At 35.8% G+C, this 16,007-nt stretch overlaps 1 protein-coding gene and 1 non-coding gene across 2 annotated transcripts; both read right to left on the reverse strand.

Annotated features, from left to right (window-relative positions):
• Positions 1-165: 165 nt before the first annotated feature.
• Positions 166-248, reverse strand: LOC143564229 (small nucleolar RNA R41). Its single transcript, XR_013140821.1, has one exon. It is a non-coding gene; the product is annotated as a small nucleolar RNA R41 (small nucleolar RNA).
• An 11,156-nt stretch (positions 249-11,404) lies between these two features.
• LOC143564208 (zinc finger protein GAI-ASSOCIATED FACTOR 1-like) lies at positions 11,405-13,979 on the reverse strand. Its single transcript, XM_077051557.1, has 3 exons — positions 13,604-13,979; positions 12,610-13,006; positions 11,405-12,505 (listed from the first exon to the last, which is right to left on the reverse strand). The coding sequence occupies exons 1-3, from the start codon at positions 13,749-13,751 to the stop codon at positions 11,452-11,454; spliced, it is 1,599 nt and encodes a 532-aa protein (XP_076907672.1). The 5' UTR covers positions 13,752-13,979; the 3' UTR covers positions 11,405-11,451.
• Positions 13,980-16,007: the final 2,028 nt, after the last annotated feature.

The following is a 16,007-nucleotide window of genomic DNA, read 5'->3' on the forward strand; positions in this document are numbered from 1 at the left end:
CGATTGGTTTCAGTTACGTGCGTTATTCTACCCGTACTAAAACCAAAATTTTCGACGTTATTCTACCCGTACTAAAACCAAAATTTTCGACGTTTGTTTGGTCGGTAAACTCAAACGGTAGTAAAACCCAAGCATTGTCATCAACTTAATGACAATTAATTAAATTAAGTGCTCAGAAGGATCCATTGGTTGTTTCTAATCATGAAACAAATCATAAAATAGGTAGATTTCAGTATCATCGCACTTCTAAATCATTCATAAAATAATATTGAAAGAAATTAGAGTCTTGCAAACACAAAGAGAACATGCAATACAAACCTGCAAACTGCTCATCGATGGTGTTCTGGAATTAAGTGGTGATGTGTATTTATAGTTCTATAGTGGAATTTGGGGTTTTAGGGTTTATTGCATATTGCGGCGGGGCTAAGTTAGCGTTTTTATCCTTCAAATATTAATACTTTTCATTACGCACCTTTTACTTGTTCTTTTTGCATTTGGAAACTAAATTTTTTACTCGTGTATTCTAAGTGAACGCCCTAAATGACATACAATGCGTAATTACCCGACGGGGCATCAGGTCGTGGATTAGACAGGAAATTAGTTTAGAGTTGCGCTATTAATCTCTAATATGTTATACAAGTAATTACCCCGATGCTGTTGCGTTTCTAAAAAGAGTTCAGCGGGTCGTGCACAGTAACTCATCGACGCCGAAGAACGATAACTTTGTTTTCAGTAGGATCGGTTTTGCCATTCAAAAGGGGGTGGTGGCGTAGCTTGTTGCCCGCTTACTTGCCTCTTTATTGTAATTGGAACTATTTAATAAAGAATCAAAAGGAATATTACAACTGTAATCTAATTTATAAAATATATATATATATATATATATATATATATATATATATATATATATATTTATATCCATCTCATTAGTTTGTTAGTTTTCAGTATATATATGTTTAAAATCTCCTCTATGTATAAAGAGATTTGTGTATAATGCTTGATATATAAAAAAATCTTTATTCATCATTAGCGTTTCATTGTTCTGCTTTCTATTCGATCATGGTATCGGAGCTAGATCTTGACATACAATTATTGTTATCTTGTTGAGTGTAAGTGGGTGTACTAGCTCAAATGCCACACAGATGGGTCTGTGTAATACAAGGCAATTGCGACTTTGGTGTCTAACTGTCTAAGTTGAGTGCGGTGAGAGAACACTTCATCTCTTGTTGCTTTATCTTTTGGATTAGTGTAAACAGGAGTTTACACGTGTTTCATCCATGCTAATTGTGGTATAGTTCGCTCTAAACTAGTAGTATGAACTAGGAACCTTGTTGGTGATCCTATATTTAAAACTAGTTTGAGGCCCGTGTATTACACGGGTAATTGTTGAAAATTTTAAACTTTGATCATTATGTGAAATACATTCAAGAAATTGATTATATATTGTTAATGCAATTACAATTAAATTAAAATTACATAAATTACATAACTAAGATTACACAAATATGTTAGAAATAGGTAAAAACTTCCTTTTACACTACATTTGTGATTGTATTAGCATGTATACATTGTTTATCAAAAATCAAAATTTTTAGTCAATGTCTGCTTGTAACTATTAATAAAGTAACATATAAGCATTCTTATAACTTTTGATATAGCCATATATAGTTGTCCGTGTGACAAAAAAGGTTCTCCAAGTACATACCAACTCTAGATAAATGATAATATATATCTATGATACTAATAAAAAAATATTCATACACATAAAATATCATGTCATTTGAGAATATCTGCTCATGTTTATAAAAAAACACGATTATCTCAAAAACCATATACCTGAACTTTGATGGTATAATCATCCTTATAATCTTTACAATTTGAAATTGATTGATCATGATAAATTTGTTGTTATTAATATTCTGTGTATGACAAATGTTTTAATTAACTTTATGTTTTACAATTAAAAAATGTATAATCAAGCAAAATAAAAACCAAAAATTTAAATATAACAAAATGATTTGTTTGTTTTGTTGGGTTTCTATGGAATTTACAAGCTTAGTTAACCATTTAACTAATCACAATTAAGGCGGAAGCGTGATGTTTACAAACTAAACATATGTATATGTTCATGAATAACCTAGTTTATTCATGTTATAAGATTACCAATAATCTATTTACTAGAAACCCGAAGCAAGGATCAAATGATACGGGAATAACTAAACTATCAAAGCATATAAACACTTACAATCTTAACCCTTTAAGAGTTTAGTGGAAGGTTGAAGAAGATGATGATGTGAATGCTAGACTTTCAAAGGAAAACCCTCAAACGGAATATACCCCGAGCCTCCAACACACACCGAGCTATGCTAGGAAGCTTGAACACGTAAAACCCGAGCCCTTTCCTTTTCTCTTTTTGGCCGTGAACTTGAAAGAAAAATAGGAAGAGTTGTTTTGTTTTTGGTTACTTGAAAGTATATTAATAATGTTATCTCTTTGATCATCATGTATTTTCATTATACATACACATACACCCATGATGTTTGGTATTTTTGATCATGTATCCATTACCAAATATATGACATGATGTGATCAAGACTATGGGGTGTGGGGCCCACCCAAAACCGGCCCCAATTATATCCTTTTTTTTTTTTTTTTTTTTTTTTATTTTATATTTTATATTTTATAAAATATATAAACACCCCATCTTTTATAAACCATTTTATAAAAGAATACATAGTTAAATAATTATTCCAATAATAATTATTTGAATAAATAAATTAACCAATTAATTTATTTAACACTTTCAAGTAAATATTCAGAAACCCGATTTTCTGAATGTATCGTGTTCTGTATTTGTTTTATAGATCTTATCTTAACAAATATATAATTGGTGTGTGTCTAACTCGTTATTGGGTATGACCCGACTTGGATCAAACACGGCTAGCCGCATTAACCTAATTATGTGTCTCGGGCATATGGTATTCCAACAATCTCCCACTTGCACGTGACTCATAAGAAGTTAATGCTAATGGTGAATACCGCCTAACAACAGGTCACCACCCCTAGTGTGTTTGACTAAGTGCCATTCAATAACATCATCCCCTTCAAGTCCATACTTGATATGATATAGGTAAGTCTTATCATTACATCCCTTTGTTACTAGATGTCCTGTTAAATCGAAGAGACACAGAGTGATCATTCTCTCAATGATTTAACTTAACAGGCCTTAGACATCTAAACTCTCAACACATAAGAGGAACAAATCCCATCTTGACTGCATACATCCTTGTTGACATCTCGTATGATATCTGAGCTCTTTCTTTTACGTCATCGTGTTACCGAAAAACAAAGAAGAGAGTCAAGTTATCAGACTTGATGAAAAACCAGATCCAATATGCATCTCAGGTCAAAGGACACAATGATACTCGCCTTTACTCAAGGATTACTTATGATCAGTTGCACTAACTCCATGCAGTGATCCTTGAGAGCGGATCATGTCCAATATTTGTATCCCACAAATATCTATGAACCTTGGTGGCAAACCTATGCCTTATATTCATCACATGAATATCAACCAATCCGGGTTCATAATAGTCTTACCTTCATACTTGTTCCCACAAGCATGATCGACTACGGACGTTTAGAACAACATAAGTCATTCATGGATTAAACATGCAAATATAGAACATAACTCATTGAATAATTAAAACATAATTAATTTCATGAGATACCCATTACATTCGTTCTTATACAAACACTAAATACAGATTAAATCCACTCACTAGAATACCGAAGTCCTAATGCACAAACATGACCCTCATGTTTTGGCCTATCGAGGAGCTTCGTGAGTGGGTCCGCAATATTTTGATCGGTATGAACTTTATGAATACATATCTTTCTCTTTTCAACTTCATCCCTTATGTAGTTGAATCTGCGCTCAATGTGCCTCGTTTTCTGATGAGCACGAGGCTCCTTGATCTGTGCAATAGCACCCTCATTGTCACAGAATATCTCTAGGGGCTCCTGAATGGAAGAGATAATCCCTAGATCCATGATGAACTTTTTCATCCATGCAGCCTCTTGGGCTGCCATTGAAGCGGCGATGTACTCAGATTCTGTAGTGGATAACGCGACAACATCCTGCTTCGAACTCTTCCAAGAGACAGCGCCTCCATTCAAAATGAAGACATATCCCGACTGTGATCGAGAATCATCTCGGTCAGTTTGGAAACTCGCATCCACGTAACCCTTTACGACGAGTTCCTCCTCACCAGACCCATATATTAAAAACATATCCTTAGTCCTTCTAAGGTATTTTAATATATTCTTGACAGCCATCCAATGACTGTCACCTGGGTTGTGCTGGTATCTACTCGTTATGCTTAAAGCATACGAGACGTCCGGTCTGGTGCACATCATTGCATACATAATAGATCCTATTGCCGAAGCATAAGGAACATGCTTCATCCTATCCTGCTCTTCCTTAGAGCTAGGACTTTGGGATGTGCTCAACACGGTTCCTCTAGGAATAGGTACCAAACCTTTCTTAGAGTTTTCCATCCTGAACCTTTTCAGGATTTTATCAATGTACGCACTTTGATTGAGTCCGATCAATTTCCTTTGTCTATCCCTATAGACCTTTATTCCCAAGATATATGTCGCTTCTCCAAGATCCTTAATTGAGAAACGACTACTTAACCACGCTTTAACGTTTTCCATACTTGGTATATCATTTCCAAATAAAAGTATATCATCGACATACAAAATAAGGAAAATGATTATACTCCCACTAGCCCATTTATACACACACGCCTCATCACCGTTTTGGACGAAACCAAACGCTTTGATTTCTTCATTAAAACGATGATTCCACATCCGTGATGCTTGTTTCAACCCGTAGATTGATTTCTTTAACTTACAAACTTTATCAGGATTAGATGGATCGACAAAACCTTCAGGCTGAACCATATGGACATCTTCCTCAAGATATCCATTTAGAAAAGCGGTCTTGACATCCATTTGCCATATCTCATAATCAAAATGAGCTGCAATGGCAAATAATATCCTGATCGACTTAAGCATCGCGACCGGCGAGAAGGTTTCATCATAATCAATCCCTTGAGTTTGCGTGAAACCTTTTGCTACAAGTCGTGCTTTGTAAGTATCTAAATTTCCATGCATATCGGTTTTCCTTTTGAAGACCCACTTACATCCAACCAGTTTGGAGTTAAGTGGACGATTAACCAATTCCCAAACTTGGTTATCGTGCATGGATTGCATCTCGGCGCTCATGGCTTCAAGCCATTTTTCACAATCAGGTTGTGACATAGCATCTTTGTAGGAGATCGGTTCATCCGAATCGACCAAGTAGCAATCATCCACAAGAAATCCATATTTCTTGGGAGGTCGACTAATCCTATTAGATCTGCGAGCAACGTGTGTATGATCAACCATTTGATCATCTTCAACATCCTCGTGTTGAAAGCTAGTATCGACCAATTGTGTATCATCCAGTGATTCTTGAACCTCTTCAAGTTCCACTCTCCTTTCACTAGGTCCTTCCATAAGGAACCTAGTTTCTAAGAAGTATCCTTTGCGTGAAACAAACACCTTTTGTTCACTAGGATCATAGAATATATATCCTATATCATCCTTTGGGTATCCTATGAAGATACACCTGATGGATCGAGCCTCAAGCTTATTTGGGGTGTCACGTTTAACATAAACTATGCATCCCCATACCCTTAAATATGAAAAGGATGGAACCTTTCCATGCCACACTTCATAGGGTATTCGATCCACCTTTTTGGTCGGGGCCATATTCAAAATACGAGCCGCTGTGAGTAGCGCATATCCCCAAAATGATGGCGGTAGTGAGCTTCGTGCCATCATTGATCGAACCATGTCCAACAGTGTTCGATTCCTCCTCTCGGATACTCCGTTATGTTGAGGAGTTCCAGGAGGAGTGAGCTGTGAAATAATTCCACAATCTCTAAGATGACTTTGAAAAGCTTCACTTAGGTATTCGCCTCCTCTATCGGAGCGGAGTACCTTGATTGTTCGGTCGAGCTGATTTTGTACTTCATTTTGAAATTCTTTGAACATTTCAAAGGCTTCATGTTTGTGTTTCATTAGATAAACATACCCATATCGACTAAAATCGTCGGTAAAGGTAATGAAGTACCTTTCACTATTCCTACTAGTTGGCTTGAAAGGTCCGCATACATCCGTATGTATGATACCTAACAAATCCTTAGCCCTTTCATTTGTACCTTTGAAAGGCTCTTTGGTCATCTTGCCTTGAATACAAGATTCACACTCATCAAACGAACCTAACTCGTTTGTTTTCAAAAGACCTTTCTTTTGGAGAGTATTTATACGATTCTTGTTTATGTGTCCAAGGCGACAATGCCAAATGTAGGAATCACTCAAATCCTTTTTGAGTCTTTTAGTAGAAGTTTGATATAATGAGCTATTTAAGGTATTATCATGAACCAATTCATAAATACCGTTGTTTGGTACAGCTTTAAAATAAAAGATACCATTAGATGATACATGCATTTCTGATCTTACAAATTTAAAGTCAAAATTACATTGTCTAAGAAGGTGCACAGAAATAATGTTCCTAGTCAAACTAGGAGCATACAAAACATTTCTCAAAACAACTTCCAAACCACTTGGAAGCGATAAAGTGAAGTCTCCTCTAGCGACCACGTGCACCCTTGCACCGTTGCCCATGAAAAGATTCACTTCGCCCTTCTTTAAGTCTTCATTCTTTTTGAACCCCTGCAACCAATTGCAAATATGAGTTCCACATCCGGTATCCAATACCCATGTGTTAGAAGAAATAAGATTTAGCTCAACATTAATCATAAAGACATTATCCGAGGTATGCGCCGCATTCCTCTTGTCTTTTAGCTCTTTTAGGTAGACCGGGCAATTGCGTTTCCAGTGTCCGGTCTCCCCACAACCAAAACAAGGATCATCCTTATGACCCCTCGGTTCCATAACCTTTTGTTTCTTTGCCATAACCGGTGATTTGCCCTTACCCTTAAGATGCATAGGAGGACCCTTTCTTTTGGCTACCTTAGCCTTAAGATTGGGTTGAGATCGATTCTTGGATCTACCTTCATTGATCGCAAACATGGGTAAAACCCTTTTGCCCATGCTCGCCTCGGCTGTTTTAAGCATTGAGTGAAGTTCTCCAATGGTTTTGTCCCACCCGTTCATGTTATAATTTAATACGAAAGTGTCGAACCTTTTCGACAAAGAGTTAAGGATCAAATCCGTTGCTAACTCTTTTGAGATGGGACAATTGAGCTTGGCGAGGCGATCAATGTAACTTTTCATCTTAAGTACATAAGTTGAAACTGGTTGATTATCATCCATTCTACATGCATGCAAGGCTCGAACCGTTTCGAACCTTTCAACTCTTGATTGCTTAAGGAACATTTCCTTAAGTTGAGTAATCATGTCGTACGCATTATGGTTTTCGAAATCCTTTTGGATTTCGGGAACCATAGTCGCCAACATGAGGCATGACACTTGAATGGAATCTTCCGTAAGTTTGACCCAATTCATATATTCGACCTCACTACCCTCTTCCGGTTCTTCGGGGATAGGTGTTTCCAAAACATGATATAATTTTTCTTGTTTTAGAACAATCCTTAAATTTCGGAACCAATCCGAAAAGTTATTGTGGTTAAGACGGTCTTTAGCGAGAATAGATCGGAGAGAGACATTTTGGACGTTAGGGATTATGTTGTCGTCGACGTGTGCGGCCATCTGCAGAATTTTAATTAAGTTCATTTTAGTGTTTTACCTTTTTAATTATTAATACCCTTTTATATATATATACCAAATATAATTAATAATTAAAATCTAGAATCCAACGATAAACCCGACTCCGGTTAGGTGACCTTTTTCCCATTGTCGATTTATCAAGGTAGTTATTCATAACAATTGCAAACCCTTTTGCAACTTCTAGAGTTTATGGGACCGGTTCGAAATCATATTTCGTGTCGGCATGTTTATCCCATCAACACCTATTAGACCCCATGTTTGGGTGACCCTCTTCACATGGTTCTAATTTAAGTCGTCCTACTTGTATCAACTTGTAATATTAACATACAAACGGTTAGGTGACCTTTTTCCCATTTATATGCCAATATTACCTTAACATATTAATTTACTCTTACGCGGTTAGGTGACCTTTTTCCCACTAAGAGCTTACTAATATGTTAAGCGTTATACAAAAGGATGGTGTTTAACTTATTATCCTTAATTTTAAAAGGGATTTTTAGTTTTAATAATTCTAGTTGTAAAACTTTAAATCATGTTCTAACATGCATTTAGTAACATGATATTTTGAAACCATTTTCAAAATTCTAATTTATAATAAAGCCATTTTATTATGGGCGTGAGACGGCTAGTTAATAAATCCATTTTATTAAACTATGTGTCACGTAATTACCGATAATTATTAGAACCCGTTTTATGCTTTGTTAATTAATTCTATGTGACGAAGTTGATATCCTAATATCTAACAACCACACAATCAAACAATCAATTAATTAACAAGCATACACAATTATACTAGACACGAGCCACTAAAATAGACCACACTTGTTAGCCGAAACAAGTGTGTGTCTTAGGTCCAATCCTAAGGGACACATGACACATGGATGTTGTAGCTCCCACTCGATCCCGCATCCAAATGCTTCGAGCATCTTCTTCAACCCTGTTGTGATCCATTGGGCTTGAACTTGGGCCTTAGCTTCCATAAGCTTCCATTTGGGCTCAATTGGTGGGCTTAGGTCCTTTTGGGTTTGAATCCCTTTAATGGGCTTGTGAGACCCATTATCACCATACCCGGCCCAATTAGGCCCAAACTTCCAATTTTGCAATCTTCTTTATTTTACAAAATAAATGTCCTAATACATTTTTCTATAAAATAAAGATAATACAAATAACCTATTTATTACATACCCATATGAATAAATAATTACAAAATTACAAAATTGCCCCTAATTAATTATTACAAACCGAAACTTGAATAATTAATTACAATCACAACATCAACCACAAACAAACATCCACTTGGTCTACGGCTCGGTCTAGTATTTAACAAACATAACCCTTTATGTCTTAGGAACCCGTTCCAAAACCCCTTGACTTTATCGGACCTAGCCCAACCCATTTGGGCTTGACCCAATAACTAGATTATGGGCTTCGGCCCACATGTGCACAACACATGGGCTTCGGCCCAATTAAAAAAACTCATGGGCTCGGCCCATTTAACCAAAAATGGGCTTCGGCCCATATAGCCTTTTCCCTTTTATTTCCGGTTAGCCCAATAACCATATTCAAGTGGGCTTCGGCCCAAATCACCCGATTTGGGCTTCGGCCCATATACTCGGTTTTTTTTTTTTTTTTTTTTGAACAAGGCCAAAAACAATAACAAGATTAAATACAAAAAAAAATCATGCATGTTAATTTTTTGTATAAAATCTTTCTAGGGGAAAAATATAAAACCGAGAACCCGAAGCTTAGTTTCCCGTATCCCGGCTCTTGATGCCATTTGTTGGGTTTCTATGGAATTTACAAGCTTAGTTAACCATTTAACTAATCACAATTAAGGCGGAAGCGTGATGTTTACAAACTAAACATATGTATATGTTCATGAATAACCTAGTTTATTCATGTTATAAGATTACCAATAATCTATTTACTAGAAACCCGAAGCAAGGATCAAATGATACGGGAATAACTAAACTATCAAAGCATATAAACACTTACAATCTTAACCCTTTAAGAGTTTAGTGGAAGGTTGAAGAAGATGATGATGTGAATGCTAGACTTTCAAAGGAAAACCCTCAAACGGAATATACCCCGAGCCTCCAACACACACCGAGCTATGCTAGGAAGCTTGAACACGTAAAACCCGAGCCCTTTCCTTTTCTCTTTTTGGCCGTGAACTTGAAAGAAAAATAGGAAGAGTTGTTTTGTTTTTGGTTACTTGAAAGTATATTAATAATGTTATCTCTTTGATCATCATGTATTTTCATTATACATACACATACACCCATGATGTTTGGTATTTTTGATCATGTATCCATTACCAAATATATGACATGATGTGATCAAGACTATGGGGTGTGGGGCCCACCCAAAACCGGCCCCAATTATATCCTTTTTTTTTTTTTTTTTTTTTTTTTATTTTATATTTTATATTTTATAAAATATATAAACACCCCATCTTTTATAAACCATTTTATAAAAGAATACATAGTTAAATAATTATTCCAATAATAATTATTTGAATAAATAAATTAACCAATTAATTTATTTAACACTTTCAAGTAAATATTCAGAAACCCGATTTTCTGAATGTATCGTGTTCTGTATTTGTTTTATAGATCTTATCTTAACAAATATATAATTGGTGTGTGTCTAACTCGTTATTGGGTATGACCCGACTTGGATCAAACACGGCTAGCCGCATTAACCTAATTATGTGTCTCGGGCATATGGTATTCCAACATGTTTCACATGAATGTAATTGCCAGGAAAATAAAAAATACATACTAACATTAAAACCATGTTCAAATAATAGTGATTATTATGAGTTAGAAGAATATTATAAGATTTAAAGTTGCATAAAGTGAATGTAGTGATTCTTATATATAATCGTTGAAAGTAGGGTTGTCACTTTTACCCGTAACATGAAACCCAACCCAAGGAAACCAGAACCTGAACCGAAGTAATTCAAGTTGGTTCTTGGGTCCGAATTCTAGGTTTCGGGTCAACCTGAAAACTTTTAGCTTTAAAATCATATGTATTTTTAGGTATTAAAGGCTAAGCCTTAGTCGCTGACGTTATCAAAATTTAGTCCAAGTTGATTGTTCTCATTCCACATATTATGAATCGAATGTTTATTGTTTATTATTTTGAATATAAACCATAATAAACACCAATGACTAATCGTCTCTTGTCAATCCATATGGAGAATACTTATTATATGTAGTAACGAATTTAGTTGGAATAAACTTATAATTTTAATGTTATATATTGAAATGACTTAAAAGATAAGAACCATATATGAAAATTGGTTGAAAAAATGTGAGGAGGGTTATAGTATTGACAAGTGACAAAAGTGATAGGCTTTTATTAGAAGAGCTTCAGAAAAGTATTAACATTTTTATATAGCTATTGATATCTAAAAAAAATATTATGAAGTTAACAAATTATTGATCATTTTTCATAAACAAGATGGCAATTGGCAAGCGTCTATAAATCCTTAACTAATACAAAGTTAGTTTCATGACCCAATTAACAAAGCACAAAGCTCATTCGGCCCATTAAGTCCATTAATGATTAACCCTCTTCAGGACAATTATACTTCATCTTTAACATAATATTCTCTTATAAATGGGCTTTTGCCTCCCGGTCTCATTCATCCCAAATGGGCTTTTCATGGGCTGAAGACTCCCCATGGACAAGTTGTTGAAAAGGATTCATTACATGACTTGCTGCTTCAAACCCATTCAACCGTTGTTGTTCTTGGATATTTAGTGGTCTAGATCCTCCAATACCTAAGAAATCAACTGTTAACGTGTCGCTTCCGCCATGACCACCGCCGCTGCCACCTAACTTTGACGCACTATTCCCCATACCCTGAATGAAGACGGAATTTTCATCGCTTCTAACTTCGCGATTCTCCACATTCTTTGCAAATTCATTACTTTGATGATCTCCTCCCATTAACATTTCGCTATATATCCCTATATCATTCATAACGGGATTTGGGCCGGGCCCAAACATATCTTGTTGGTTGGGATTTTGGAACATATTATATCCTTCACTACTCGCATTTAATCCACCCATAGTTGTTTGATTACGTTGGACATGAAAGTCGTCGTAGGGACTAGCCCGTTGGATACCATAAGGTGATGTGGGCCTTGGCCCGGGTGAACTAAGTTGATCCGGGCCAGTCATGCTTGTGACAAAGCTCTTTTGCATCATTGGGGAATTAATCCCATTGCTTGCAGTAGCGCCCATTTGGGCTGCTTTCTGAAGCAAGGCTGTCGCAGACATATGGCCCGCGGGCCCAGAAAGCAAACCTCCATCCTTACTTTCGTTATGGAAGTACCCAAAGCCCGACGAGCCATTTGGTGAGCTAAGTTGTAGCCCAGAAGATGATGAGGATCCACCTCTTGGGTTTCCAAATAGGGTGCCCGAGCTACTAGTGAACATGCCAGCCGACATGTTCAATGGCTTGAACGGCATTGGAACTAGCTCTTGAGGAAGTGACTTGGTTTGGTGTTTTGGGTCATAATTGTTGAAATCCGGTAGCCCGATTAACCCCTTGTTTTGAGAGTCATTTAACTTAGATGTCGTTAGATGATCATTAAGATGTTGAGGGTGTAATATTTCTTGGTTCACCTTGTTGTTTTCTTCGGCTAACGCGTCACAAAACGCTCTATGAGTTATAAAACTATCTCTCCTGTAATATAGAAAAAAATATATTAATTTTATTTAGTAAAAGATTAGAGAACCATGAGTCATCATTGCATCCATAATTAACAATGACTAGCTAGAAGATCAAACCTAGAGAAGATAGTCCCACAATCACACTTATATTCGCGAGTGCCACAGGTCTTTTGATGAGCCTTCCAGTCGGATTGAACCGCGTATTTCTTTGAACACTTGTCACATTTCCATTTCTTTTCTCCATGTTTCCTACTATAATGTTTCTTGATCCCTGTGAGATCGCCTAATGCCCGAGCTGGATTGTGGTGAACACAAGATGGTTCGGGACATACATACACACGTTTCCGAGCATCCGTGCTAGTTCGTTGCCTCAGTTTCCATGGGAGATTATGACCTCTTCGGTGCAATTGTAGATTTTGGTCTCTTTGAAACCCTTTGTTGCAAATTTCACAAACAAACCTGTTTGTGGCCATTAGTGTCGTTGGTGATAATGCAATCACTTCTGCTGTAGGATCTGTGTACATTTTTTAAAAGTATTTAAGCTATTAATTATGATAAAAGTAACAATTTCATTTAATCGTATTTTGAAATTCTTATAAATACCAAAAATTCTTATATAAAACTATGCAACGATTTAAAATAAATAACAGTTTTATTGATTTTTTTTTCCACCATTACCTCATATTTCAAGTTAACAAAACAAAATAATTACTATATGGTAACTAGAATCCATATAGTTTATTTTGTTCACTTATTTAAAAAAAATCATCTAAAAAAGTTTCACAGTAACTGAAACACCTAATAAAAGTTTAGTCACCTTAGAGTAATAATAGTATGGATAATTTTAATGAAACATATGTGAAACTTGGTTTCTATAAATTTTTTATTTTTTCTATTATTTTCCATTTACACTTGAAAATTGTGTTTTATGAACTATGAACCTTCAAATCTTATAAAATGAGGCCATAGAAGATATCAAAACGTCTTTAATGAGTTAAAAATAATGATACATGTTTACCAAACCTCTGTTTGGAGGTATTGGGTTCAACTCCTATAGACGACAAGGATTAAAAGAAATACACGATAAGAATTATTAAACAAACAAACAAACCTGGAGTTCCTGGTAGGTTTCTTTTCCTTTTAGGAGGTGGTGGTGGGAGTGTAGTTCCTCCATGGAAGTTTGTTTTAAGGTCTTGAACTTGCTTTTCTTGACCGTCTTCTCCGGACGAAAAGCTCCCTTCATTTGCTGTTATTGACATACCTTTTAATTTGGCCAATAAGTTATGGAGTTTTATGTTGTATTTTTATATATAATAAAGTAGAAACCAAAATATATCTGGAATTGAAGGTTGGTGACGAAGACAAAACCAGAGAATAATTTCTAGTTTGAATTATTGAAGAAAATGAAGAAGAAAAGGGTTTGCATGTATTATGTATGTGTCTTTGTTTGGCTTATATATTTATATACAAGTCGTCCTCCCTTCAACTTTTTTTAATATATTTAAGTAACATCCTTGATGTTTTTATATATGATGTAATGGTGATGTGAATTAAATATTAACCTTTAAATATGATGTTTTCGAAAAATATAGAGAGAAACCTATCTTTTTCTTCAACTTACTATCAAGTCTTTAAGCATTTAATAGGCAACTAACCGGCTATCGTCATAACAAAGTTTCCAAAATTAGAAGCTAGACCAAGAGCTCTGGTACACTGTACACTTAATTCGTTGTTGTTTTTATCACTTAGCCAAGAACCACGTATGGGTATAACCAGTGTTGCAAAAATCCCGACTATGCACCGATTAATCCCCGATTAATCACTATTCCCCACTTCACTTATTAATTTTGGGCTAGTCGGCCAATTAATCGGTCAACGGTCAAATCCGACCAAAATCGACGGTTTCTGACGAGATTCCGACCAAAATCGGTGGTTTTCGGCGAGATTCCGACCCAAATCAACTATTTTCGGCGAGATTGCAACAAAAACTAGCGGTTTCCCAGCGAGATTCCAGCCAATTTCCGGCCAAAATATGAAAATTACATGTAAAAATGTGTGTGTGTAAAATTGAAAAATATACATTAAAGTCCGATCCGATTAATCCCGATTAATCCCGAATAATCCTGATTAATCGTTAGTCCCCACCTCACCGCCCGACTACCGACTAGCAATTTTTGCAACATTGGGTATAACTTATATTTCCTTTCTGTTCAAATGTTTTGAGACTATACATGCTCAGTGCTTTTAAAACCATGCGTTACACATTGTCAAACAGTAATCAACACTCATGTTGTTTTGTCAGATGCATGAGTAGTACTACTTAACGAGACGCTCTTACATGGGATGAGAGAGTATTGACGGGTTTAAACCTGATCAGTACACGATTAAAATAGCATCATATGTGTAGACTGATTACAGGATAATCCAGGGTCGGAGTGATTATATCTGGATATCTTCACTTGCATTAGTGTTTTATTAAGTTATTTTTTTACTTTACTAGCTATAGTGTGAATCATGGGGATGATTAGTGTTCATTGATTTTTAGACTTATATTTCAAGAACAATGTCATGTGTTTAAGTTACACATTTTTTGTTTATTTATGTTAATTGGCTTTAGATAGTGATGATTGTTTTGGTTGATTATAATGTGCGTGATTCACAACTTCTTTTCGTCGCCTGACAATGTAAGTTTGTTTTAATTAATGATTTTGCTATTTCATTAACCTTGTGGTTGTGACTCTGAGGCAACACGCCAACCTATGACTTGAACCCTGATAACTTCGGGCAAGGGTTTACACTAACAAGTAGGCGGGGGCGTCTCACTAATGCGCCTTCCCGTTTTTCATATTTTATGTCCATGAACTCAGATGGCTCAAAGTGACATATAGGGTTGGCTTTACATTCTGAAGCCATTAATTCCAACGCTCTTAGTTCATAAGAAATGTCATGCTTCTAGCTTAATCACTAACGTATTTACATATTTGTGATACTTTACCGATTTGTTTATATATAACATTTAGATTTATATTATTGAATAATTTAGCCTTTGATGTATAACTTTATTATCTATCTTGCGATCAACTTTTCCTGAAGCATAACCTTTATACCCATTTAAATGTTATTACATATATTATTGTTCCCCGTCAATGAAACCAACTTTTGAATGAATTACCACCGTTAGATCATCTTGAGATAAAATCTAGGCCCTTTAAACTCTAAAATTTCCTTGTAGAAGCAGAGGTTATCAACAGTTACATAGTGGCAGTTGTATGTTCCTGTTTTTACGTTGTTCCTCTTTCTCCGGCTGCATTTACAGCTCTCCTCTCTCCCACGTTTAGGGTTCTTATCGCCTACTTAACACAGGCGTGATGAGAAACCCCTTCTTCCTGTTCAAAATTTCAGTTCTTAAATAAAAAAATGATTGCCAGGATTGATGTTCGCTTCGGAGAGATGTTGATTGATTTTGTGCCTTTACGTCTGCGGCGTATCATTGGCTTCTTGTAAGGCACCACAAA

Source organism: Bidens hawaiensis, unplaced genomic scaffold (assembly GCF_021521415.1).
Source record: "Bidens hawaiensis isolate Kalapana, Puna unplaced genomic scaffold, B.hawaiensis_p1.1 tig00021834_1, whole genome shotgun sequence".
Classification (NCBI taxonomy): Eukaryota; Viridiplantae; Streptophyta; class Magnoliopsida; order Asterales; family Asteraceae; genus Bidens; species Bidens hawaiensis.

What these genes read in the sequence shown, in the direction of transcription:
- LOC143564208 (XM_077051557.1), bottom strand. Translation starts at nt 13,751, where the DNA reads ATGTCAATAACAGCAAATGAAGGGAGCTTTTCGTCCGGAGAAGACGGT. An exon ending in AAACCTACCAGGAACTCCAG is followed by an intron (nt 13,007 to 13,603) that starts GTTTGTTTGTTT and finishes AAATGTACACAG; the next exon opens with ATCCTACAGCAGAAGTGATT. An exon ending in TGTGGGACTATCTTCTCTAG is followed by an intron (nt 12,506 to 12,609) that starts GTTTGATCTTCT and finishes TCTATATTACAG; the next exon opens with GAGAGATAGTTTTATAACTC.